At 60.5% G+C, this 22,419-nt stretch overlaps 1 protein-coding gene and 1 long non-coding RNA gene across 3 annotated transcripts; one reads left to right on the top strand and one right to left on the bottom strand.

Annotated features, from left to right (window-relative positions):
• Positions 1-92: 92 nt before the first annotated feature.
• On the bottom strand, positions 93-22,321 carry COL8A2 (collagen type VIII alpha 2 chain). Of its 2 annotated transcripts, XR_004276174.1 has the most exons (5): positions 22,184-22,321; positions 14,318-14,362; positions 4,878-5,077; positions 1,879-4,292; positions 93-1,719 (listed from the first exon to the last, which is right to left on the bottom strand). XR_004276174.1 is itself a non-coding variant. In XM_032302220.1 (4 exons), the coding sequence occupies exons 3-4, from the start codon at positions 5,059-5,061 to the stop codon at positions 2,374-2,376; spliced, it is 2,103 nt and encodes a 700-aa protein (XP_032158111.1). In that variant the 5' UTR covers positions 5,062-5,077; positions 14,318-14,362; positions 22,184-22,321; the 3' UTR covers positions 93-2,373. The 2 variants fall into 2 exon arrangements, 1 of the variants encoding a protein (XP_032158111.1); XM_032302220.1 differs by having other exon boundaries at positions 93-4,292.
• LOC116567259 lies at positions 4,667-6,412 on the top strand. Its single transcript, XR_004276175.1, has 3 exons — positions 4,667-4,762; positions 5,509-5,579; positions 5,870-6,412. It is a non-coding gene; the product is annotated as an uncharacterized LOC116567259 (long non-coding RNA).
• Positions 22,322-22,419: the final 98 nt, after the last annotated feature.

The following is a 22,419-nucleotide window of genomic DNA, read 5'->3' as shown; positions in this document are numbered from 1 at the left end:
GGAGGAACTCATGCTCCTTGAGAGAAGGCGCAGAGCAAGAGCCCCAGAGGCTTGAGACCCCCATGCATCGCTACCAGGCCCACATGGCGCTGTTCATACAACAGGTTTTATTGGAGTTGTGTCAGTACAGACAGTCAATACTGCTGTTTTTCTTTTCAAAAAGAAGCCCCACCCCCCCTTTTTGATTCCCAAGTGCATTTTTCCCAAATCTGTGACACAGGGCACATAATAGGTATGTAGAGAACTAAGCTTCCTATACCAGGTTAGAAATGAAATTACTAATGAAAACATTCAAACCTTAATCTTAAAAAAACAACAACCTAGGAATCAGAATATAAAAAATGCACCAAAGTACCATAGTTTTCATAGTTAAAACTTGGCATCGTTTATCAAAGCTAGTCAAGTGGACACCTGGAACTAAATTCCCATAGACATTTCGGAAACACCAGCCACCCCTCCCCCAAAGGCTTCTGGAATGACATTTAGCCGAAGCTAAGTTCTGTGAAACAGCTCTTTTTCTGGCTTCCCCAATGCCCTCCTTAGTCCCCTGGGCTCCCCCTCAGAGGTAATGAATTTCCACCCATTGGAACCCCTCCCTAGCTGGTCAGATGGTGGCAGCTTTGGCCCAGGAAGGAGGCTGAGTAAAGGACCCCACCAGGCTTGGTGTGACTCTTTAGTTCTCTTGGGTATCCGGGATCAAGCAATCCACCATGAGGCCCAGCCAAAAGCTGTTCAGATGTCCGTCGCACAGCTTTGGGTTTCACTTTTGAAAGACAAAGCGAGCGGTCAAGGGCCCTGCTTTGTTGGGAGAAGTGGGTTGGGAGGAGGCCGGCCCAGGACCCCAGAGCTCAGCGAACCAAAATTCGGCCACCATCATGTCCAACATGGACAGTCTGGTGCTGGCCAGAATCAGAGCAGTGGAAGACCACACTGCGTGACCCCAGTTCACACTTGGTACGGAGAAGTGGGTTGGCTTGCGGCAGGCTGAGGGAGAGGCCCCGAGCCCCACCCCCGCCCCCGGAAAGTGGCCATCTTTGCCTCAGCATTAATCTCAGCTTTATCCACTGAGCTTGAACTAGGAGATAGGAGAGGGATCCTGTCCGTTTCCTGCAGGGGTGCTCTGCTTGGGAAAAACGGCAGAAACATCCCGAGTCAACTCATTCCAAAGGAGGACTGTTGGCACTGTTTTCCTCAGAGTCCCAGCCTTCTGGGCCCTAATCCTGCTTAGAACAGGAAATTGGAACCAGAGGGGAGGAGAGGAAGCCCCCTCAGATTAACCCCTCTAGTAGACACACATACCCACCATATGGTTCTTGTTAAGGAGAAGCAGGGGGAGCCTTCATCATCCCCGAGCTTGTGTGTACCTTGTTCCGAGGGCCGAAAAAGAGGCTCTCTGCCTTGGGGACACTTGGGTTGCGGGGGGCAGGATACCTTACACTTTTGTATGAAGAAATCAGCCCTCCCCCAGCAGGGGAAAGGAGAGGGAGGGTACTTGAGTTCGCCGCTGGTCGGTCCTGCCCCGTGCATGCTGCGGCAGTCAGTCCCCAAGGGTTTGCGCGACTGCACTTCTGAGCAAAGCCAGTGGGCGGGAGCAGCCTGGGAGATGGAGGCGGACGTAAAGGGCTGCCATCGGGCCCCAGGTCCGTGCTCCTCCCGTCACAAACCACTGCTCCTGTGGCTGCAGCTGGAGCAGAAACGGGGTTGGCCCTTTCCAGGAGCCTGCAGAGAAGGGGCCGAGCTCCTGCACCTGCCATGGACAGGCCTGTTGCCACAGCATCGCGCTGGGGGTGCAGTCCTGGCAAGGCATCCACTCTAGCCACCTTGATGCCCCCAACCCTTTGCTTTCCCCCGGAAGCAAAAACTCTTCATGGGACCCACCATCCGCTGCTGGAATTCCCAGGGGAGCTGGAAGAGCCCCAGCCGAGATCCGAGGTGCCGTCTGGGGGCCAGCAAGAAGGGCAGGGCTTGGGCCTGTGTCTCCCTGGCGGAACGGAATGGGGAGCTCAGTCCCTTCAACGCTCTGACCCAGAGAAGCAGCATCCTTCCCCACCCAGCAGAGCCCAGGACTCCTGAGAGGGCAGGGGGCTCTGACAGCGGGGCTGAGTGTCCTGGGGGCCTGCCTACAGCGGGGGCACAACCCCCACGCTGCACAGACACTTGGGGGAGAGGAACTCAGGCCAGCCTCTTCCAGAAACCACCTCAGCCTGCGTGGAGGGAGAAACCAAACCAGTCTCCTTGGGCCAAGGCCACGGCCGCTTCTGCTTCCGCATCTGTTCAGCCTTTGGTTTTTTCTTTAAATGGAGGTTCTTGTAACTGAGCAGGTCTCTCTACCACTAAAGAGGAGGAGGCCAAGGAGGCAAGGCCCCCGTGGTGTTATGTGGGGCAGAGCAAGAACCCTGAAAAGGAGGAGTGGATATACTCAGTGGAGTAGAGGCCGTTGGCCTGGTCCGACGGCATCTGCACCCAGACCTGGTCGTTGGGCCGCAGCTGGAGCACAGCCCCGCCAGATGCCTGGTCCAGGTAGCCCTTCTTGTACTCGTCGTAGGTGTATGTGGCTGGCACGTTGTTCTTGTACAGGGCCACCCACACGTTGGTGCCCTTGACGTGCACGTGGTAAGCAAAGTAGTAGACCCCACCCACAGGGCAGGTGAAGATGCCAGTGGCTGGGTTGTAGCCACTGTGGCCGTTGTAGAGAGTCCGGTCAAACTTGACAGGCATGCCCGAGGCGGGGAAGGGTGAGGTGAGTACGGCGGTGAAGGCGGGCGTGGCGTGGGCCGACAGCTCTCCCAGCCCGAACTGCGGCTTGCCCCCCTTGCCCAGCACAGCGCCCTCCACGCCTCCATTGGGCAGGTGCAGGCCGGCGATGCCAGTCTCATCAAAGGCCCCCGGGGCGCCAGGGGGACCAGGAGGCCCAGGAGGCCCGGGAGGGCCAGTGAGTCCTGGGGACCCAGGGACCCCAGGGGGCCCTGTAGGCCCAGTCACTCCCGGTTCCCCCACTTTCCCCTCGCCTGGGGGCCCTGGCAAGCCGGGTTCACCCTTCAGGCCTGGCAGTCCCTGGGGCCCGATAGGACCAGCTGGGCCCTGGAGCCCTGGGATTCCTGAGGGGCCCCTCAGGCCTGGCTGCCCAGGGAGCCCCAAGTCACCCTTCTGTCCCAGGGCTCCTGCCACCCCCGGTCCCCCAGGGCGGCCAGTGAAGCCCGGCTCACCTTTGGGCCCAGTTGGTCCAGGGGGCCCATGGGCCCCAGGAAGTCCCCTCTCTCCTGGGGGCCCAGGTTTCCCAGCCAGGCCGTTAGGTCCCTGGTCACCCCGAATCCCAGGCACTCCTGGGGGTCCTCCGGGCCCTGTATCCCCCTTGGGCCCAGGGGGCCCACGTCTGCCAGGGAGTCCTGCAGATCCTGGAAGTCCTGGGGGCCCCCCAAGGCCCTGTGGGCCTTGCTCCCCTGGCTCCCCATCCTCACCTGGCTCACCCCTGTCCCCCAAGAGGCCTGGGACCCCAGCTGGGCCCCTGTCCCCCTTGGGGCCTGGCAGTCCTGGCACCCCATAGCCAGTGGGGCCTATCAGACCAGGGGGTCCCCGGGTTCCTGGCTCCCCTTTGGCCCCTGCTGGGCCCTGTGGCCCTGGCAGCCCTGCTGCCCCTGGGACCCCCACACCATCCACCCCGGGGGGCCCTTTTGGGCCTAGAGCCCCTGGCTCCCCCCTGGGTCCCGGTACTCCCGGAGGCCCCGACTCACCCTTATCTCCAGGGGCCCCAGGAAGCCCATCCAAACCTGGTTTGCCCAAGCCAGCTGGACCAGGGAGGCCAGGGGGTCCAGGGGCACCCCCCTGCCCTGGGGCCCCAGGTAGCCCTGGCTGACCCACTCCATTATCCCCCTTGAGACCTCGATCACCTGGGGGCCCCGGCTCCCCCTGGGGCCCTGGCTCCCCTCCGAATCCTGGGGGTCCTGGCACCCCCTGGGGGCCTGGCTTCCCAGGGACAGCAATGCCTGAGGGCCCAGGGAGGCCAGGAGGTCCTGGGGGCCCCCGAAGACCCTGGTCCCCTCGTATCCCTGGCTCGCCCTGAAGCCCTGGCTGTCCTGGTGGCCCAGCCTTGCCCGGGAGCCCTGGGGGACCAGCCTTGCCCATCCGGGAGAAGCCAGGGGGGCCGGCGGGGCCAGGCTGCCCATGGAGTCCTGGTTTTCCGGTGCCTGGTTTTCCTGGGAAGCCAGGAGGGCCAGGGGGCCCCCGAGGCCCGGGCTTCCCAGGCGGACCAGGCTCGCCTTTCAGGTCCATTGGCAGCAGCGGTAGAGGCATTTCTGAGGCGGACAGAGAGAGAGAGAGAGAAGGGCCATCAGGGGCCCTGCCCATGGAGACATGGGTGGCATCTACCCACGCCCCCATGGGGCAACACTACATCTCTTCATAAAGGCCACACTCCATCTCCCCCTCCGAGCACTCATGGGAGATGGGGTTTAGGGGTTTAGGTCCGACGGCCCTCTTGGGGGCTCCTAGTACCCGACATACCCAGGCGGGACCTTCCCCAAGAGCTTGGAGGGATTCCCATCCCTGCCCGACCTGTGGGCTGGAATGGCCGCCAGGTGGCGCCAGCAGCCCTCCTTGGAGTCGGCCCCACTGCCCCCAACCCCGCCAGCTTCCGTCCCGCCCCCTCCCCACCCCCGCCGAAGACCACCGCTGCCGGCGGTGCGCGCCCCACTTCCGGCCGCTCCGAGGTCAGAGGCTCCGGACCAGCGTCAGGAGGAAAAGGGAAGGGGGGTGTAGATCTCAGGTGGGGATGGAGAGGCTGTGACTGGGAGCCAGGGAGGGGCTGGTGGGGGGTCAGGAGGCAAGGAGGTGTGGGGTCAGGAGCTGTCCAAGGCCCTGCGGGGCGGGGAGGTGCTCACCCAGGTACTGGCCCTTGCCCTCGCGGAACGGCGGCCCCACAGGTCCTTTGTGCATGGGCTGCACGTACTTCACCGGCGCGTAGCCCGCGGCCCCGCCGGCACCGCCTCCGGTGGCTGCCCTCGGCCCGCACCCCAGCAGCAGCAGCAGCAGCAGCGAAGACAGGGGCGGCAGAGCCCCCCGCATGGCGTCCGCGGGCGTGCTGCAGGGAGGAACCGAGAGGAGCCGTCAAACCAGCCCCCGCGTGGCTTCGCACCAGGCCCAGGGACTCCCCAAAAGATCCGAATGGAGGTGCTGTACACGAGCAACGCCCGCCGTGTCCAAGTCCGCGAGAGTCACCCTGAAGCTCCCGCAAGCCCGCCCGGGACTCTCCATCCACACGCACGTCCCCGGGGACCCTCTCCCCTGGACTTCAGCAGCCCCCATGCCAGCGGCTTGGCAGCCAGACCCCCCTGCAGAGCAGGCATCTGACCCTGGCGCACCCCTGCTGAGACCCTTGGATGACGAGACCCCGCTACCATGTTCTGGGCCTGCTTTCTGCCCAGCGGCGGGCTGAGTTCGCCAGAGACAGGAACTCCCTTAAAGCTCTCAGGCCTTGAACAAGTTATTATTTCTGTCATCCCCATTTTCCAGATGACAAAACTAAACCAAAGGGCAGCAGAACTGGGGCCTCCCTGAGGTCTGCCTGACTTCACATTACATTGGTGAGTCCTCCTGGGGCTCCCCTCTGCCTTCAAGATCAAGGCTGTGGTGCCTAGTAGGGATTCAAGGGTAAAGACTAAAACCTAGTCAGCGCCTGTCTCCAACCCTCTCACCCACCACCCCCTTCTCTGCCTCTCCACTCCGCAGGCAGCCCGACACTTCTGGGCTTTTGCCCCTGCTGTTTCTCTACCCTCCATGTTCTTTCAATTTCCTACTCGTCCTTCAGGGCGCTGGGACCTGTCACCTTCTCCTCTGGAAAGCTGACCCCTCACCCCTTTGTGTCCCTGCCTAGCCCTGTCACAGCCTGCAGCCCAGCACCGAGAACAAGGCCTGGGTGGGGAAGACTAGAGGTGGACACACAGCCTGAGCACTGCCACTCTGGGAACCTGTTTCCTCAGGGGATAAGATGTCCTCACAACACAGATATGCATCCTCGGCTGAACGGACAGACCGCGGCCGAGCCACCCCGTGGGACAGGATTCAGCCACACAAAGCAATGACGTGCCACTTCGTGCTGGGACCCAGGGAAATCTTGAAACCGTCATGCTGAGTGAAGCAGCCGGTCACAATCATATCATACATGATTCCATTTCTGCGATGTGTCCCGAAGAGGTAAATGTAAAGAGACAGAAAGTGGACTGGTGGCTGCCTAGGGCTGGTGGGGAGGGGAGAAGCAAGCGATCACAAAGCAGGCAGGGTTTCCATCAGAGGTGATGAAAATGTTCGCAAATTGACTGCGATGACAGCTGCCAACATCTTAAAACACATTTAAAAAAATTATTGAATTGGACACTCTAAATGGGCCAAGTGTATGATATGTGAATTGTATCTCAACGAAGATGTCATTTATTTCTGCGAGAGAGAGAGAGAGAGAGAGAGCAAGCACGAGCAGCGGGGACGGGCGGAGGGAGAGGGAGAAGCAGACTCCCTGCTAAGCAGGCCTCCATCCCAGGACCCTGGGACCACAACCGGAGTCGAAGGCAGACGCTTAACCAACCGAGCTGCCCAACTTAACCAACTGAGATGTCCTTTTTGAAAAGCTGTACTAACATCCTGCTTCTTGGGGCGGCCCCGGCGGTCAGAGACACTACCAGGTGCCCTTCCATGGCACTTAGAACATCCAAGGAAAGTCCCACGGCCCCTGCCTCCCTGCTCCGGCTCCCCTCCCCCTGGGGGCCTCTCCACACTGGGTGCCCGACTCCAGGAGGGTCTGCGGGTGGGTTGTGTACCCCTGTACCCAGGGATGCATGTGGGGAGCAAGGCCTTCCCCGGGCCTGGGCTAGGTCCTGAGGTTAACGTTCCTCCCAGCTCAGTATTGCACTGAGCTCCGAAGGAATGAATGCAGGGCTCCAGAGAAGGCCGGTGAAGCTGCCAGCCCAGCTCTGCCATCAACCTGTCTTGTGACCTTGGGCAGGCAGATGTCCCTCAAGCTCCCCCTAAGCCCCTGAAACAGGAACGTCCGCCACGTGCGGGCGTCTCCAGCCCAGGGCTCTGCGGGCTCTACCTCACCCAGTCCTCCCACTCGCCCAAGGCTCACACTGTTCTTACCCCCGTTTTGTAGATGTGTAAACGGCAGCTCAGGCAGCGCGAACCTTGCCTGGGACACCGCCCTCACAGGCACCCTCTTCCGTCTGCACCGTGACTGACACCAGGACTAAGAGGCCGCAGCCTATGGGCTCGATCCTCGGGGAGGTCTGGCTGATGGAGGCTCTGGCCGGGCACTGCCCTAACCTTGCAGCCCCGAGAGGCTTGCCTCTCCTGCTCTCCACGTGAGGAAACACACACGGTCCGAGCCCCTAAGCACACCACATGGTCTCACCTCTCTGGAGAAGGATGAGGGTCCTCCTGCACTGGCCATCTGCGCTGGGCAGGGGAGGGGAGGGAGGACTGGAGTAGGGGTGCTCACCCATACACACAGCCAAAATGTTCTGCCTGGAGGGTGGGCAGGGAGGGTGGGGGAGCAGGAAGAGGGGGCGGAGCTTGCAGCAGAAAACAGGGAGAGGTGAGAGGGCAGTTCTGGCCTGGGTAGGCCACAGGCCAAGGTCATGGCACTGCCACCCGTGGGCTCAGGATAGCCCTGGCTCTGGGAGCCCTGACCCTCTTCCCATACGGAGCTGAGGCCAGTGAGCGGCGAGAGGGCAGATCAGGCTCAGCTGGAAGGGGGCTTAAGGCAGAGGACTGTGGGGGAGCACAGGCAGGCAGGACACCAAGGCTAGAGCCCCAAGTGCAGCCAGGAGCCCAGGCAAGCCCCCCTAGCAGCCTCCCTACCTTCCAACCTCCTTGGCCGTGCCAGGCTCTGGCAAGCATGCCTCCCTCACCCCCTGTGCCTCGTGAGCTGTGCTGTCCCAGCTGGGGGCGACAGGACGGCTGCAGGACCCGGAGCAGATGTCCCCTCTGCAGGGAACAGGGGCTGCAGGAGGATGGCAGCTCCCACTCGCCGCTCCAGGGCCTCCGGTCAGGCACCCGGCTAGTGCTTTGTTCAGTAAATGCTTCCATTCCCACAAGGCCCCTGGGAAGGAGGACCCCCCTACACACACCCCACTTCTCTTTCTGCAGATGAAGAGCCCGATGTTCGGGGAGGTACAGCGATGTGCCTGAGGGCGAGAGCGGGCAACCACATCTGAGCAGAGGTCCGCGAGAACTGCCGGGCAGAGGCAGCCAGGACAGGGCAGCAGCTAAGACAGACAGACAGGCTCCAGGCTGCCTGCCTGCAGGTTTGAGGAGAGAACATCACTCCAGCTCCTGGAGGGAAGGCTAGGGAGCTGAGCAAGCCCATGGCCTGGAGAAGGAGTGTGCCGAGCCTGTTCACGGGGCTGCCGAGAGGGACCATGTCCCTGGAACGGCCCGTCGTGACAGCCTCGTGGGACACATTGCCCCCAACCCAGCCACCCTCAAAGCCGAGGGTGCCTGGGCGCTCCGCGTCCCCTGCCTCCTCTCCACTGGCCTCCCTTGCCCTCAGCTCCCTGAAGCGCTGTGCCTTCTGGACATGGGCCTCCAGACTCCGACTTATCCTTGCACTTATCCCTGGGAAGCCTGCCTGTCAGGCACTCGTCCTGGTCCCCACCCAGGCCTGTAAGCCCCGTCACAGCTCTGCAGCCCTCTTTGGCTGTGTCCCTCTCTGTCCCCACTCTATGCCCAGCACAGGACTTGGCTGGCACACAGCGACACTTGACAGAGGTTGGATGCACTCAGGTCACCGGAAGTTTAAAGACCACACCAATAACTTCCTTTGTGCAGATACGCGTCATGACCCTGGGAGCCCCCCTCAGCCTGGGCCAGGAGGACACAGGTGAGCTAGAACGGGAAGAGGTGAGGGCACACTCACATGGCCTCCGTCAAAGAACTTGAGCTAAGAGCAGCCTGCGCAGGAAGCAAAAGTGCAGAGAAAAGAACAATTCACTTGGAATTCACAATTCCAGCAGCGGTGGCCAAGCAGTATCAGGGTTCCAGGCCGGCTCTGCTGTGCGACCTTGGGCAAGCCATCACCCTCTCTGGTGACCTCCGAGGGGGAAGGCAGGGAGCCGGGGCAGCTGGGAGGAGGCCCGGCTGGCAGGGGCATGAGGTGGGCTGCGGAAGGAGACGCTGATTCAGGGGATGGAGCAGCGGCGGCGGCCGGGGAGCCGAGGTGTTTGCACAGCTGCAAGTCCTTAGTGGGGATTTCCCCCTTTTCAACAAATCCCCGTAAAACAGCGTTTTGTCCAAGTCAGCGTTTTGTGGCAGCCTGGGCCTCCTCCTGGGGCGGCCAAGGAGGCTGGCTGGGAGCACAGAGAGCTCCAGGGTCTTTCAGACCCATTCGGGGTAGGGGGAGGATGGGGCACCGGCAGCAAGAAGTGCCACCAATAGAGACCCCTCTCCTCCTGGACGGGGGTTGAGGGAGGGGCAGAGCCATCAGCTAACAGTGACCCCCTCCCCGCCCGCGCTGGCTCTCCGGGGGTCCTGTCCCAGGGGTGACCAACAGAGCCCCCCATCCGACGGAATGTAGAGGCCTGCCGCCTGCTCCCCGTCCTCCATTTCACAGACGACCTACCAGAGGTCCAGATGGAATGGCGGGGGGGGGGTTAGGGGGGAGGCTCCCGGGGACCATGCAGAAGGGAGCCAGTGTGGCCCTGGTGGCCCCCTTCCTGGGCTGGGGGCTGGACAGAACGCAGTCCTGCACAGCCCTGCACATCGCAGCCGGGCTGGGGGAACGTGGGGAGCCACAGCAGCCCCGGGCCGCCAAACCACAGGTATGTTATGAGACACTTCCTGTTGTGGAGACATTTCTGCGGGATCAGGATCGCCAGCCCCGCTTGCTCCCCTGGTGCCTCCGGTCTCCCCACCGGCTCAGCCTCCTTCTCTGCTGTCTCCCTGGGTCTCTGGCCCTGACTCATTTCTCCCAGTCTCTGCCTCTCTCCCCAGCCCTGTCCCTGCCCCCTCAACAGGTGAGCAGCAGTTCTTGCTCAGGCTCTCTCTCTCTCGGGGGTCCGGCCCTGGGGACCCCAAACGCCCTCCTACCTGCCGGCAACCCCTGGACTCCTGTTCCAGCACAGCTGCGTATGAGCTGTGTGATTTGGACAAGCGACTTAACCTCTCTGAACCTCTGTGTCTTCACGTGTGAAAGGATTCCCTAAGGTGATCAAAGCCATTGTCCCCTCCAGGTGTGCCGCTCTGTCCCGTTACCCTGAAGGCCAGAAAGTTCTCCCTTCGGTCTCACTTCAGTTTCTCTTGCTGCAAACCAACAGCTTCTCCAACCCTTAAAAATCTCAGCTGACTTACTGCCAAAGGCCAGTATGAAAGTTCCAGAGTCCATTTTCTGGTCTTCCAGGCCTTTCCCTTGACGGCTCCAGAAGTGGGACAGACCGGGGGTCCCACGGCTGGCTCAGGACTAGGGTACACTCATGGGTCTCGCACAGGAGCAGAGGAGCTGCCCTCCTCACCCCCTGGGCGTGATGCCCGTCCCCCATTGCCCAGCAGGCAGCTCCCCAGGCCCTCCTCCCCCACCTCCTCCCTCGCTTGTAGGAATTAAGGAGCTCTCTCCTGTCCTCCTGTTTGTTTTCTTCTTTATGTTTTATTTATTCATTTGACAAACACAGAGGGAGAGAGCGAGCGCACAAGGAGAGAGCGCACAAGCGAGGAGAGTGGGAGGCAAAGGAAGAGGTAGAAGCAGGCTTCCCGTTGAGCAGGGAGCCCAGCTGGCTGGGATCATGACCTGAGCTGAAGGCAGAGGCTCAATGACTGAGCCATCCAGGCGCCCCTCCTGACCCCTCTACTGAGTCTCAGATGAGAAGGGTGCGTGCCTACTCAAGGCCCAGCCACCTCCACACCCCTTCCCCAGGGCCTCCCGCTGTCTGCATATGACCCCCACCCCCACCCCATCTCCAGCCTCTCCATCACCTGTCCACACAGGCCCAACTGACCCCTGACGCCAGCCACCCTCATTTCTCCCCAACCTTCTCAGCCAAGTTCCTTCACAGACAAGGACTGTCTCTAAACTCCATCCGCTCTCTGCTCCCTGCCCCCACAGTGCAGAATCCTGCCTGGGCCCTGCTTTCCTCCTTCCTGGAAAGGCTCCTCCTCAGATTCTCCACTCCCTTCCCCTGCCCACTCTGCAGACCCAGGTTTGCCCCAGGGAGCTGCCTCAGGCCTCACCCCTTGTCTCTGGATGTTTCTTCTACAGTTTCCAGCTCTTGCCAGGCAGGCCTACAATCCCAATCCCACCACTGAGGGTTCCCACATCTGTCTCCAGGTATGACCTCGCCCTGAGCCCGACTCTAATGTTCAACTCTGAGCTGAGCATTTTCACCTGGCTGGCCCTTAGACACCTCTGCCCGAACTGTGGTCATTATCTTCTCCCCATTACTTGCTCTTTCTCACTCCCAAGTGCCCAGGCCAGATATCTGGACATCACTTCTGACCCTTCCTTCCTTACAGGGCAATGAGGAATCTTTCTAGCCTGTATAGTGCCTTAGCGCAATTAGAAAGGGGTACCCCTCCTTCCAGCAGATTCGGGTACTCTCATTGCCTTGCCTTTCCTGGGTGCCCTTGTACAGTAACCAACCTGTACAACTGTACCTGACAGCTCTGTTCCTTTACACACCCAATCCAATCCTGTAGGCCCTCCTCTACCTCTCTCACTTCTATTGCTGCCTCTCTCTCCCCATAAGGTCTGCCGTAATACAGACCTTATACTCTCCCAACACACCGCGCAGGAAAATCCCGGCCAGTTGGTAAAGGTTTGTTATATTAAGTCGCCAAATCCTCGCCTGCATGATCATAGCAGCCTCCCCCGCCATCCTCACTCAGCTTCTGTTTTTCCATAGATCCCCCAACCACACTTCTTAAACTTCAGTGTGCGTCAGATAAAACACAGGTTCCTGGGCCCCATGCCCAGGGATCCTGATTCAGTGGGTTTGGGGTAGGGCCCAACATCTGCATTTCTAACAAGCTCCTAGGTGAGGTGATGCTGCCTGTGTGTGGACCACACTTTGACACAATTCTGCCCATGGCCCTCCCCTGCTCTGGATTCTCCAGTGGCTCCCTAGTACTGACTTGATAAGTTCCACACTATTCTGCAATTTGAGTGGCTTTGTGGAGGAGGAGGCATACGTCAGACTCAGTAGGATGTGGATCAATTAAAATGGAGGAGATGGAGCGGGCAGAGGTTGATGGTGAGCTTGGCAAAACCCTGAGATCACCGTGGGTCACGCACTGAGTAAGAAGCGGGGGAGCAGCTTGCTAGAGGCGCCATGTGGGTGTGTGCCGCGCCCATCTGTGCCCCTTCCTCTGTGTCTCAGTGTCACTAAACCCAGAGCCTCACCTGCCTGTGCCTCTCAGGCATCTCCCGAGTGTCTCTCTCATCCCGTCTCCGTGTCACTGTCCTATTTCTGCCCATCTCTGGGACCCCTTTTGTCCCTCTCCTCTTCTATGTCCTTGAACCTCGATCCCCGTCTGAGTTCTAGCCTCTGTAAGTCTCTAGCTGTGGGTCACTCGATGGGACCCTCTGGCAGGCCAGCGGTTATGGCCCTAATGCCCAAGCTGATGTCAGTTCTGTGTCAGACCTCGCTGGGTGAGGCTTGTGGAGTCCAGCGCCTACAGCGCTCGTGAGCTGAGCTCTCTGTCCTTCAGGATCAATCGGAGACTCAGAACCCCTCACACCTCAAAGCACAGGCACAAGGACTGCTCTAAAACCAAAGAACCACCTGGAATCTGGGACTGGGGGATAAAGAGGGGAGCCAGGTGGGGGCAGTCAGAGCTCTATAGCCCAGAGGAGTAGTGGTGGAACATTTCAGACTAACAGCAGCGCATCCAAGAGGCAGAGAACTTCGGGTCTGGAACTCGACAGGGAGAGGCATGGACTAGAGATAAAAATAGGTCCTCACCAGCCAGATTGCTGTAGCCTGGACAAGGCCATGGACCCTCCCTTGGGGAGAGCACCCACATTTAGGGGTGGGAGGAGCCCCCTGCAGCCCTGAGCCCCAGTGTCCTCATATCCAGAAACCTCAGCCTATTCAGTATTTCCTTCTACCTGCTTACTTGGCTGCCTTTGCCTCACAGCCCTCTCTGCCCAGAGTTCCCTTCCGATCTTTCTCCTCCAAGCAAACATGTTATTCCTCATTTAAGACAGCTCATGTGCTTCCTCCTCCAAGCAGCCTTCCCTCAGCTCCTCCTCCTGGGCACCTCTCCCCCACCCCACCCCTGCCTCATCCCTGACTGGGGCTTGGCACACAGTAGGTGCTCAGTAGGGTCTGCAGCCTGGGTGCGCCAGCTCCAGGCCTCGGACACCCCCCCCCCACACACACACACACCTCCAGCCACGCCCACAGGATGGCTTCCCAGAGGCCTTTGTTCTTTGTGGTTCCCCCAGAGTCCTTCTCAGCTCTGGGGCATAGGTGGCTTGGACGGGATCTCCCTCCCCACAGAGGATGAGGTCCATCTCCCCGGCTCCAGAAGCTCCCCAGCTCTGAGAGTAAAAGGTAGAAGAAGCCCCACTACTCTCCTGGGGAGAAGCATCTTGGGGCAAAAAACTCTTCCAGGGAGGAAGGAACAGCCAGCTCGGGGCAGAAGAAGAAGAGGCCCAGCAGTGGGCAGGACTCAGAGCAGTATGTGTCCTCAGGCAGGTGGCCAGGGGACTGGCCCTTCCCTGCCAAGGGGCTCAGGCCTCGGCTGCTGACATCGCCCACTTCCCAGCAGAGGCTTTGAACTTCTGAGCGGACAGAACATGGAAATGCTCCCCCACCACCGCCAGCCCCCAGCCATCCCCAACCCCCTGCCCGGCCTTCACGGCAGCCAATCCCTCGCCTTCTGGTTCACATTCGCAGCCTTTTCCGGAGCGCCACCCGCCGCCCGCTGCCTCCTCGCGCCGGCCAAGATTCCAGAGCCTTCGCGGCTTCCCTGCTCGGTGGCGGCGGCAGGAGGAGCCGGGCTGGGCTGGGAGGGGGCCTGGTGGGAGCGCAGCCAGGCCACTGCACCCGGGCAGGCCAAGCAAACACAGGCCCCGCCAAGGAGCTGGGGCGAAATAGTTCACAAATGAGAAAAAGCTGCTTCCGAGTTGGGCTGGGGTTTTAAAGCCCGGGCCACAGGGAGCTGAGGTCACCTGTGCGAGAGGGGCTGCCCCCTAGGACACCCTGAGCCGGGGAGGGGCTTCTGCTGCAGCAGGAGGGAGCCGAGTGAGACAGCAGCAAGCACCGGCCTCATTCAGCAGCAAGCACCGGCCTCATCCAGCGGCGACTGTCAGAGAACCCTGCCCCCATATCCAGCTTACCTCTCAGGTCCCAGGGGCCTCCGAAGGTCCCAGCAAAGCCAAGGCCTGGGGATGAAAGAGGGAAACAGACAGTGAGGGAGCTGCCGGGAGCCTAGAAGCCTCTGGACCCTGACCCACGGGCCCCCGGGGCCTGCCGCAGGTCTCTTACCTGGAGCCCCTGCTGGAAACTGGCCCCAATCTCAGCCCCTCCTCTGTGGGAGCCCGAGGGAACGGTCTTCCTTTATTTGTTCCACGCACACTTAGCAAAGCCCATGGGTGCCTGGGCTGGGGCAGTGGAGCTCCTCCTGTCCCCGGGCCCGGGCTGAGGAAGCTCCTTCTCCACACCAGGATCCACACTGGAGAAGTCCCTATTCCCTATCGGGCCCTGGGCTGGGGGGCCCCTTCCACAGGCTAGGCTTCCTGAGAAAGCTCCTACTATGTGGGGAACCAACCAAGGCTGGGCCATGGGGGCACAGAAACAGCTCAGCCCCGGGCCCTGCCCTAAACTAGCATTGGACAAGGGCCCGTCACACAAGTAGCTGACATCTCCCAGCTGCAGGAGCCCAAAGGGGGGACCATTGCCTCCCCCTTGAGCTTTTCCAGGGGCTTCACGGAGGAAGGGACACTGGAACTGGATCCTGAAGGGTGAGTAGGAGTCTGAAAGGCAGACAAAGTCAGAAAAGGAGTTTCAGGCAGTGGGAAGCCACTTGGCAGATACGGGGAAGGTCCAGAAGCACCACGGGGTTGACAGGACAAGCAGGGGCCCAGAAGGCAAGGGCGACACAGTGAGGAGCCTTGAATGCCATGCCGGCATGTCTCTGGAAGGCAATGGGGAGCCACGGGAGGTTGCTGAGAGGGGAGGTGAGGTGGGCAGAGCCATGGATGCCCAGGTCCCCATTTCTGCCTCCGTCAATCGTGCCTCGTCTCTGTCACACACGGCTATACACAAGGGAGCCCAGGCTGGAGCCCAGGCGCAGATGGGACTCCCCGGGTGGGTGGGGAGGGGACACCTAGCCAGCCCACCTGGCAGGGAGGCCAGCCGCAGCGTCACTTTCTCCCCCAGCTGCTTGCTCGCCTCTGCCCGCTCCCATGGAAACTCTGACACCCCGGCCCTGTCTCTTGCTGCACAAGCAGCCAGATGCCGAACCCAGCAGCTCCCAGGCTTTCCCTTGGATTCGGCTAAGACCTGCCTCCATCCCCACCATCAAGCTTTGAGACCCTAGAGGTGCGCCGTGAGGCTCCTCTCTGAGGGCCCAGGCCAGCCCACGAAGGCTGAGCGCGAGGTTCTCACCGGCCAGCTCAAGCCCGGCCTCTCTCCATCCCACTGCCCCAGCCCCAGCCCCAGCCCTGGGCTCAGGGAACGGGGAAGGACTCAGGCGGGATCTGGGCTTCAGAGGATAACTTTGTGCCTTAAATGGGGTGGTGGCAAGGACAGACGACACGTCCAGGCTGAGAGGACAGCATGGATGAGGGCGTGAAGATGGGGTTGTCCCAAGCCTATCCAGAGGGTGGGAAAAATGAAAAGAAGATAAAGGAACAAAAGAACTCGCTAATCTTAGCTAACGTTTATCTGGTACCCAGGACGTGTGGGGCTCTGGGTTTCTGTGCTGGATTATCTCCTTTAATCCTCACAACGACCCAGTGAAGTGGGTCCTTTGTCTTCCCTTTTCACGGATGGAGAAGCCAAGGGACAGAAAGGTTGAGTAGTGGGCTCCAGGGCCCACAGCTCATGAGGGGTAAAGACTGAATTTGAATCTAGGCTCCCGTGCTTGGCTCGTCGCCTCTGATGGACAGGTGACTGGGAATGACAAGGGTTAGCCAGCGGCAGCCCGAATATGCCTGAATATCAGGATCAGGGGGACACACTGGGCCCAGCCTAGAGCTGGCTCCCCAGCCCGCCCCACAGGAGCCCTTAGTAACAACAGCCTCCCAATCCCAAGCCCCGTGCACCCCAGACACAGCACGAGGCAGGCTCCTAGCTTCCTCTAACTATTTCCTCTAACTCCTGCCTAACCCTGTAAGGCAGGAATTGCTGCCCCATTCTTCCGACGAGGAGCACGGACATCCAGAGAGGTGACATCTGTTCAGCAAGGTCACAGAGCTGGGAAGCACAGGGGCCAGATCTGAACTTCTGGGGCTCGCTCAGCCCCCAGGTGGCCGAAGAGCCCATGTAACTGGGCTTCCGGGGCACCTCAGGCTCAGGGCCCTTGTCCCTGGTTCTCTTCTACCCCACCTGTGCAGCCGTAACCTGGATGGCCACAGGGACAGGCCAGGCTGCAAACCACGACGGGCAGCGACTAGGAAGGGCATCAGAAACCTCCTCCTAGATCACCTGGCTCACCCTCAGTCCTGCATAATGGGAAGCTGGGGCGGGTGGGTGTGCCGGGGCCGGGCCCCAGCCGACTTCAATGGGACTCTGTTCTTCACCTCCACCCACAGCCGCCTTTCCTAATCTCCTCCTTGAGCCCCTCCCCTGGCGACATCTCCTCTTTGCACAGAGCCCACTAAATCCCAAGCCCAAGGTGGGTGGGACAGTCTGTACCCGTCCCCTCCTGGCTTCTCCGTAGGGGGCTCCCACGGAGACTGGCCAGGGTGCGGCCCACTCCTGTACCCCATCCCAACTTTCCAAACTGAGGTGCAGATGGCCCTGAGGCAAACAGTTGGCCTCCCCTGGAGATGGGCTCATGGCGGGGAGTCCCCATTTTCGGAGCAGGCCCAGGCTGAGCGTCTTGCTCGAAATATCAGCTGAGAGCCCAGCTGCCTGGGTTCTTCTCCCAGCCTTGCTGCTTCCTAGCCTGTGACCTCGCTCATCCGTGCCTCAGCGGCTTCATCCATGAAATGAGGATCAATTCCTATTCATAGAGTGTGTGTGAGATTTAAGTGAGTTAATGTCATAGAGCGAAGGTCCAGCGGTATTTGCCGCATAGGAACGTTCAATAAATGCTCGCTGCTATTATTATATCTGTCATCACTGTGTGCCTCCCAAAAGCCGTGTGAAGTTAGTATTTTTATTTATTTATTTGACAGAGAGAGAGCACGTGCCAGAGAGCACAAGCAGGGGGAACAGCAGAGAGAGGTAAGCCGGCTCCCCGCTGAGCAGAGAGCCCGATGTGGGGCTCGGTCCTGGGACCCCAGGATCATGACCTGAGCCGAAGGCAGAGGCTTCAACCCACTGAGCCACCCAGGCGCCCCTGAAGTTAGTATTATAAACCCTATTTTACAGATGAAGAAACCGAGGCTCGGAGAGAAGTCACTTGCTCAGGTTCACCCAGCCAGTTAGTGGGGGATGGCCCTAGCGTCTGGAGCTAAGCTGATGGAGTCTGCAGAGGATGAGGGCAGGCTCGCAGCTCCCTGCGGCAGAAGCACAGTGGGGGTGGTAGGGGAAGGTGGGGGTCCCCACACCCCTCCTGCCTGAGGCTCCCCCCTATGCCCCCCCACCCCCAGCCCCTGCTGCCGCTGCAGGAGGGGACTCTGCATTCCTGGCTAAGCAGCCGGATTTGCTGTGCTCCCGGAACTATGAAAAGAATGTTTGCCACGAGCTGAGCCACGGTCGCCTGTCAGAGGAGCGTGGCCTGAAGGGCCCACGCAGAGCTGCACAGCGGCCAGCAGCCGCCACGGTGGGAGGGAAGAAGGCTAGACACAGGGAGAGCTTCTGAGGCCTGTGGCTGTGGGACAGGGATGGACATCACCGAGTAGGCCTCCTGGGAGAGGAGACATGACTTGTGCCCCCCACCCCCCACATCAGCATTGCTCCCTGCCACAGGCGCTGAGGAGAGGCAGGACGGCATTACTGGCCCATCTCATAAATGGGATTATGAGGACCCGGAGAAGTCACCTGAGGTCACACAGCAGCCAGTGGTAAAACTGAGACCTGAACCCTGGATCCCTTCCTTCCAGAGGCGGTCCTCCCTCATAGAGCCCCCCGGGACCACAGCAGGCTCTTAGCTACTGGAAAACACCTTCCTGGGCTCCTCTCTTCTGGGCTTTCTCCAGGCCTGACCTTCTTATGCCCGCTACTCATGTTCCCCACCCCCCAGCAGGTGCTTTGGGCTGTGAAAATGCCTGGGGCTCTGTGGATGCTCAGCAGTTAAGTTTCTATCCCTTTCTGCACCAAATCAGGTCCTGGAAAGGGCAGAGACCTGGGAGGTCAGCGGGAAGAACATCAGCCACACATCCTCATGGACCTGGGAGTGAATCCCAGCTCAGCACTCAGCAAGGTGACACGTGGCCTGATTACTAATCTCTCTGAGCCTCCACTTTCCCCTCTGTAAAATGGGCCACTGATTCCTGCCTTGCAGCATTGTGACAAAGACTAAATGAGACATGTGAACATAGACCAAGTACACAGTAGGTGCCCAATAAACTCTTACTGTGACCCTCTCCCAAGGGGACAGAAAGAAGCGATAATAGAAAACCTCAGGGGACAAAGTTTCTTCCGCCCCAGATACCTGATGGGCCCTGCTCCCGGGGCAGCCCGGGGAGGAAGGGAGGCCTGAGGCCAGGATCCTGGCCTCTGGTTCACTTCTGCCACTGGCCGCTTGCTGTATGACCTCGGGCAGGTTCCTCTGGGAGTCTCCATAAGCCCACCATGGGATGAGCTCACGAGCCCAGGAGCCCACAGCACGGCCCTGCCCACAAGGCACGAACCCTCTGCCACTCCCCCTGACCTCCAAGAGCCCAGAATCTCCACCAATTCAGGCTGCATGGGGACAGTCACCTCCCAATTCAAAACTTCCCAAGAATCTCAGCAGAAGCAGGGCCAAGTCCTCCCACGTCCCTTCCCAGGATCCACCCAGAGAAGTGTAACCGATACTGATCAGAAGTCTGGGTAAACATCCTGGGTGCTACTGCTGTGACCTGGGATCACTCCTTGCCTCTCTGCAAGTACAACAACCCCAGAGATGAGTATTAGCATTCTCATTTTATAGATAGGGAAACTGAGGCACAGAGCTGGGAAGCTGCTTAGCCAAGGTCACATGGAAAGTAACCCAGGTCTGTCCGACGGCCCAAGCCAGCTCTTCCCCTCTTTAACCCCGCTGCCTTCATTCAAGACCCACTGTCCACATTCAGCTCCTTGGAAATGCCCACAAAACAGAGTGGGTCTGGAATTCCCTTTCTGGGAGTGTGACTTCCCTGGGTGATGTCTGGGCGGTCGTGTGCACATATAGGGCCTCACCACCCACTCGGGCTTCTGGACACACCCCAGGCCTCCCAGAAGCTATGTCCCTGAACTCATGGCCACGCCCCACATGGAGTCCCTCACCATCTCAGCGTACCAGACACCTGGGTCCAAACCCACATTCTCCCCTTCGCCTGCCTCTTCTGCGGATAGGCCATAGCCACCCGGGGCAAACGTCCTGGCCTACCCTCTCCTCACCCCCACGGCCAGTCAGTCACTGAGGCCCGACCAGTCTCTCCCCCTCCTCCTTTCCATCTGGTTCTTCCTCTCATCCCCATGGCAACCACCCACCTCAGCCCCCATGGTCTTTCCCCTCCGAAGGCCCAGGCCCCTCAGTGAGGTCCTTGCCTATAACATGCCCTTTCATCCTGGTCCCCAGAGCAACCACAGAGACTCCCAGGGTGCACTGTTTCTCTGGTCAGCGTCCTTAGAAACCTGACCCCAAAGGAGTGCTCAGTCCCACTGGTCCCTCCACGGTGTGAGCCATCAGTTACTCACTGTCCCCTAAGAGAAACTTGCTCCGCCACACCTCTGTACCTGCTCTTCCCTCTGACTGGAATGGCCTCTCCTCACCCTGTCCACCACATGCACCTGTCAGAGCTCGCATTCTCCTTGCCAGGGTTGTGTTTTTGGTGCTGCCTCCCGGAGAGTCCCTCCCTCCCACACTGTGGCTTGAATGGTGCCTCCCTCCCCCTCGATGGGCACCCTGGGACACAGCTGCACCCCAGGAGAGGGCCCTGAGCCTCTCTGGTTCTTCGACTCCAACTCTGTAAGTCCCTCAGGCCACACTCATGGTGTGTGGGGGGGGACCCACTCACTGAGGCCCCAGCGTCCCACAGGGAGAGCCCCACGCCTGCCACTGGAGGGTCTGGAGTCAGACCAGGAGCAGGGGAGCTCGTGGAGGGTGGTCAGGCTAACAGCCCTGTTTGGTATCTTTCCCCTCCCTCTTGTGAGCAGACACATTTACTTCCATTTTTTCTTTCCCCTTCCACTGAGCCAAAGAGCGGAAACGCTCATTTTCACTCTGGTGGACAAAGTGAAACCGGAGAAAGAGACCCTGGTGAGTGTGTCTGAGTGTGAGTGTGAGTGTGAGTGTTGTCCTGTCTGAGTATGTCTGGCTGGGCTCAGTGGGGCCCACCACCCGTCTGGAGGAGTTTGGGTGTGAATGTGGGTGCACACACACGTGCCTGTCATTCTAGCATCCGTGGTGGTGCGTGTTCCGAACATGTGCACACGCGTATTTGTGTGTGACTATCAGTAGTAGGGAGCATAGCTGTGTGTGACGTGTATGTCTGTGGTGTGCCGTCATCGTTTTGGGGTGATCGTCCAAGGATCTGCTGCTGTGCCCCAGCCTAGCAGGAGGCCAGTGGAGGCATCTGCGGCCTGACTGAGATCGCCAACTCCCCCCATAGCTGGTGCCCACCAGACCCCCACCCTTCTCCTGGGCTCTAGAATGGGCTCCCTGAGGGCACCCACATCAGATCAGGAAGCTAGGGTCTGTGCCCAGAGAGAAACCCCAGGCTGCCTGACCACCCCTCCCCCCGGCCACCCCAGCCCCTAGCCCCCAGCCGTTCTGAATGCTGGTGGCAGCTCCTGGGCAGTTGCCCTTGCTAAGGGCACTGGGCGGGGGGGGGGGGGTGCGGAGTGGACCCTGGACACAGGGCACAGGTCTTAGGAAGAGGCACTGCAGGCAGACGGGTGGAAGCCCTTCTGGGCCCCCAGGCCCCCCCCGGAAGGCAGTCACTGGCATCACCGGGAACCCAGCAGGTACTCTCACACTGGGGGTCTTACCCAAGCACACAGAGACAGACATACACATTAATACCATACTGGTGGACACTCACTGTCCCCCGCACACCCCACAAACACACGCACTGACAGGCTCACACACAGGGACACACACACAACCAGCAAACTCAGAGGGTTTGCCTTTCCCCAGCTGGCAACTCCAGAGCCCGTCTAGCTGAACAATGCTTCTGTGCCCTGGGACTCCCGGGGCCCCTGTGTCTCCAGCCCCCGAACAAACACACGGGGAAGGCGGTTCTGGGGCCCTCGGACCCCAGCCCCTCTCACCCCTGCAAGTCTCAGGTCTGAGCTGCCATGGGGGTGTGTTGAGCCTCTGGTAGGGACAAATCAGTCTCCAGTTTGGGGGCACTGCCAGAACACCTAGCACAGGGGACTTGGGGGCAGAAGCAGAAAAACAGAGGAACTGGAAGGTCGCCAGCGGGCCAGGAATGGGAGAAAGATGGGAGAGGGGGAAGGGAGGAGCTGAGGGGCTTCCCTTGCCTGGGGCTGGAGGGGGCTCTAAGGCCCCTCACCCCTCCTCTCTCCTCCACCGCCCTGTGGGGGAAGCTTCGTCGCTCCCATTTCGCAGGTGGGAAGGGAGACTCCCAGAGGTGAAGTGATGTGCCCAGAGCCCCATCATGGGGGATCCCATCCAGCTGTCTGTGGCTGGGGCCCCCACTTCTTGGAGAGGAAGGAAGAAGACGGCTTTACCCGGGATTCTGCCTGGGCATCTCTGGCCGGGGAAACGGGGAGCAGGGAACAGGACAGGCTCCCGCACCCTAGCGCCCACCCCCTGGCCTGAGTCCCCAACTCATCCCCACCCCGCGGAGCCTCTGGCCCGGACAGTCTCACGGGCAGCTTAGGCCGGGTCCTGCCCTCGAAGCCCCCAACCCCCGCGTCCGCGCCAGCCTCCCCGCCTTTACCTGCAGGGGAGACCGCGGGGCGCCGCTCCCGGCCCTCGAGGGCCACCGGGGCGCGCGGGCTCCGGGCAGGGGGCGTCGTCGAGGTCCGCACCGGCGGGGCTCCGCGTCGCTCTGCCGGCCGCCCCTCGCGGCTGCTGCCGGAGTGGGCGGGCGGCTCGGGGCGGTAGGGGGGTGCCGAGGCGGCGGGAGGGGCACGGCGGGGCGGGGCCTCCACCCTCCTCTTTCCACAGCCACGG

Source organism: Mustela erminea, chromosome 10 (genome assembly GCF_009829155.1).
Source record: "Mustela erminea isolate mMusErm1 chromosome 10, mMusErm1.Pri, whole genome shotgun sequence".
NCBI classification, from domain to species: domain Eukaryota; kingdom Metazoa; phylum Chordata; class Mammalia; order Carnivora; family Mustelidae; genus Mustela; species Mustela erminea.
Note: the sequence above shows the minus strand (reverse complement) of the source record. Positions and strands in the feature narration are given on the sequence as shown.